General features: G+C 43.4%; 1 protein-coding gene across 1 annotated transcript; it reads left to right on the top strand.

Annotated features, from left to right (window-relative positions):
* The first annotated feature begins 1,407 nt into the window (after positions 1–1,407).
* junbb (JunB proto-oncogene, AP-1 transcription factor subunit b) lies at positions 1,408–3,051 on the top strand. Its single transcript, XM_020937354.2, has one exon. It carries the CDS (start codon positions 1,698–1,700, stop codon positions 2,676–2,678), a length of 981 nt encoding a protein of 326 aa, XP_020793013.1. The 5' UTR covers positions 1,408–1,697; the 3' UTR covers positions 2,679–3,051.
* Positions 3,052–4,215: the final 1,164 nt, after the last annotated feature.

Genomic DNA, 4,215 nt, shown 5'->3' with positions numbered 1-4,215 from the left:
AGTGTGCTGTTTAAATGAAACAGTTCAGATTGTAACCCTTCTGGACATACGACCTTTATTATGATCAAAGTTAGTGGACAAGGATGTCTGTTTAACATCAACAATAAGTTCATAATATTAATTACGGCTCATTATTATATATTGTGATTTTCAGGAAATGCAAGTCTATTGTTCATGTACTCCTCACTCACATCGTCTATACCACAGCAGCTCTTGGTCAGTCTAACAAAACATGGCTGCCATTCTTTGGTCTCTCAGTCACTTATTCACACAGCTGTGCTGGGCAAAGTGTATTGCCCAAGGACACAACACCAGTAGAAGGGTTTGTAACGCCAACCTATCAAGTACCAACTGAGCTACTGCTCCTGTCAAAATATAAGAAAGCCTAGGAAGAGCAAAGCACAATAATGAAATAAGTAGTTATATTGTATTGGGCAAACTATTTTGTAAATAATATTATTTATTTTGACTTAACTTGGTCTCTCTTAAATGATCTAGTCTCACTATGAAAGAAACGAGACAAACTGCTATTCTGATTTGAGTTTTTATGACTTATGTTTAATGAACAGCCACATTAAAATGAAAATATGGCTCTATAAGTTTTATAAAATGTTTTATAAAAGATTCATGATTGGTGTTAAAATGAATAAGGATTCTTAGACAGCCTAATGGGTTATGTAGACGTGTGGCCTATTACATGGGTCAGAATATACTTCTCTGGCCAGTATGTGTCCTCCTAGTTGAAACAGTTATATGGATTTAGCTTCCCTGCTGAGGCAGAAAGTCCCTACATAACTAGCACATGGATGCCACTCTAACAGAAGCAGGAATGTCGTTGGAACAATGCCAGATGGGCGTGTCTTCCCGGTTCTTCCAGAGAGGAACTGCAACGTCACCATAACCAAATAAGGCATGAAGACTTCCTCCACATTATGGCTTTCAAAAAAGACAGGAGCAGACCGGCGTTTTAAGTACCTGACATGGATACTTTTGTAACAGACACTGAATACTTGGATCTTATAATGTAAGAATATCCGGAAGAGCCAAATGTGTAAAAGTGTGGTATTGATTGTGGATCAACAGAAAAGAGGGCGTCAAAGCATAACCCGGCACTCATAAGAGATATTATACAAACTTTACGTGTTTCCTTATTTAAGACTGTACACTGGGCCCACAAATTCCTTAAAGCCGGGCCGCAAAAATACGCACGATTCCCTATTTCTAGCCGCGGAGTCCGTTGCTATCCCTCTGCGTCTCTCTTGCCTACAGGCTTGTTTACAGTCGCCTCTTCCCGGCATTAGCGTCACATCCAAGGGGCGTGCGGCACCAACAGTTTGGCCAATCACAGTGCGCACCGGTCCCTGGCAGCAAGCGCATGCGAGGGCTGTATAAAAGCTTTGACAGCACCTCGCCTGAACACACCTCAAGAAGCACTCGCTGAAGGAGCACAGTGGCTTTAAGGAAAGCTTAGTTTAAGGACGCGCTGACAGGAACGCATCAACACTGGGAACAAGTTTATTTCACTTTCTATTGGACTTTGGACTGTCACACAAGCTTTTTGGAGAGGTGTTATCAAATAGAGACATTGATTTGACGAAGGAGCCTAAACTGATGTCTGTTTTCTGCTGACATTTGTTCACTATCCAGAGTGAGTTTCTGAAAACAGCCGGTAAGCTCCTAAATATTTTTACGACTTTATGTCTACAAAGATGGAACAGCCTTTTTATCATGACGACTCTTTTCTGCCGGCTTATGGCCACTCAGACTCAATGCACGACTACAAAGTGCTAAAGCAGAATATGAATTTGAACTTGACAGAGCCATATCGCAACCTGAAGTCTCAGCTGAGAAGTGAGGCGGACCCGTACCATCCTCAGCACCACCACCACCAAGGGGCACAGCCGGATTCTCTCAAGCTGGCATCGCCAGAACTAGAGAGACTCATCATCCAAAACAGCAACGGGGTCATCACAACTCCCACTCCGGGCCAGTACTTCTACAACCGGAGCATTACAGATGAGCAGGAGGGCTTCGCGGAGGGGTTTGTCAAGGCATTGGATGAGCTGCACAAGATGAACCAAATGGCACCACCGAATGTATCTCTCGGTGCCGGCGGCGTCACAACGTGTTCGGCGGCGGCATCTAGCGTCTTCGGCTCCACACTACAGCCCGAGCCTCCCATTTACACCACTCTGAACGCCTACTGCCCCAACACCAGCCTCTCTTCCGCTTCGAGCTACCCCACTGCCACCATTAGCTACCTGCCGCCTCATCAGCAGCACGCAAACACGGCGCCTTTCCAGCCAGCTCTCCCCGGCTCTACCCTCCATCCGCAGCGGCTCCTCACGCTCAAAGAGGAACCACAAACCGTCCCGGACCTCCTGAGCAGCGACGGCTCTCCACCAATGTCCCCGATCGATCTGGAGACCCAGGAGCGGATCAAAGCCGAGAGGAAGAGGCTGAGGAACCGACTGGCTGCTACCAAATGCCGGCGACGCAAGCTCGAGCGCATTGCCCGGTTGGAGGAAAAAGTAAAAGTGCTGAAAAGTGACAACGCGGGGCTGTCCAACACGGCGTCAGTGCTGCGGGACCAGGTGGCTCAGCTCAAACAGAAGGTCCTGACGCACGTAAGCAGCGGCTGTCAGCTCATGCTCACCAGCAAAATGGAGGCATTTTAAACACGGACTATTTCAAATAATAATAAGTATAAGACTGAGAAGTAATAACACTGGAGTCATGTTGTACCGGCTCGTGTTGTGGACTGTATTTGGGGAAATGGGACTTCCGGATGCTGGACACCGCTTGAGGGACCATTAAACCTGAAAATACTATGGCAGCATCCAGACCTGGCACAATTTCGTCTGGTTCAATAATGGTATAACATGAGAAATCTTTGTACTTTTACAAATGTTATTGTCTTGCAATGCTGCATTTATTCATTGTGTAAATTATTTTGTTTGTCTGGTTGATCCAGACAAACTAATGACGTCTAATGTTTACAATGTCTTTTTTATTTGTGATGTGTATTTAAGTAAAGTGTCTTTAAATGAATTATATCCTCTCGAGTTGTCTTATTACACAAGTTATTACTAGTAATAAGTTTTTAAGGCTGGTCTCCACAACAACACCTTACACAAGCATATTCTTTTTCCGTGTTTTTACGCACCAAACGTAGCCTACGTCCTAATTACGCACGAGGCTCTCCATATATGGGCATGTTGTGAACACTCCGTCACAGAGAGGAGGATTGTTGGGAACCCCCTCCCAGGTGAAACAGCGTGGTTTCTATCGAATACCTCGTCCAGAGTGGGTTACAGTGGAACTTTCTCTAATTATTGCGCATTAACGGCAAACTAACAAAAACAGTGATCATGGAGATGTTTAGCGGGGACAGGAAGTGCCATAAAGTAATGTAAATAAGCAAGTAAAGTATTTATATATGACTAAAAAGGTCAGACCACTACCAAAATTGCTGGCTTTCAGATGGGAGACGAGCAAATTTTCCCAATTAATTGTATTGTATTTTCATGAAAATTGATCATTAAATCATACAGTCATATAAAATGTTGGAATGCTGAAATCCAGCAAAAATAAATAAATAAATAAATAAAATATAGCAATAAGAATAATTCTGAAGATCACAGAAAGGTTTTAAAAATAAGAGGTAATTGTAAATTGCTACTACAAACTACAATGCCAAACCTGAGTGGACCTGATTAGATAAATCTCATAGTTCTGACCACACTATAGAATAGCTAGAACCACAGACTATTGCTGTATGAGCAATATTTCGTTTAGATCTAGAGTTATCAATGGTTATGAAGAAAAAAACAGAGTTATAGTGAAATCAAATCAAAAATCAAAATCAAATCTTGGTCAAAGATGCACACATTTTGAGAATTCAGATTCAGAGCACAGAATATTTATTGCAATTGTCAGTCATTAAAAAATATTATAATATGGCTCAAACTAGAGGTCCTCCACATATGTCCTAAACATATTGGTAGAATTTGCCGGGGGAAGTGACAGTGTTCCGTGGAATGAGGGGGGTGTTGTTGCGTGGGCGTCCAGAGGGTACAGGGGATAGAGGGATGCCAAGCGCAACATTCTGATGGGGACACATCACTGGACAAGTATGCGGGTCCAAAAGAGCAGAGAAAGGGGAAAGTCCCACGTTAGAAAGACCTGAGTGAGTCAGTGAGGTCTGGGTCATAA

This window comes from Boleophthalmus pectinirostris, unplaced genomic scaffold (genome assembly GCF_026225935.1).
Source record: "Boleophthalmus pectinirostris isolate CB_2022bp ecotype Guang Dong unplaced genomic scaffold, ASM2622593v1 HiC_scaffold_17, whole genome shotgun sequence".
NCBI classification, from domain to species: Eukaryota; Metazoa; Chordata; class Actinopteri; order Gobiiformes; family Gobiidae; genus Boleophthalmus; species Boleophthalmus pectinirostris.
This window is presented reverse-complemented; position numbering and strand designations above follow the sequence as displayed.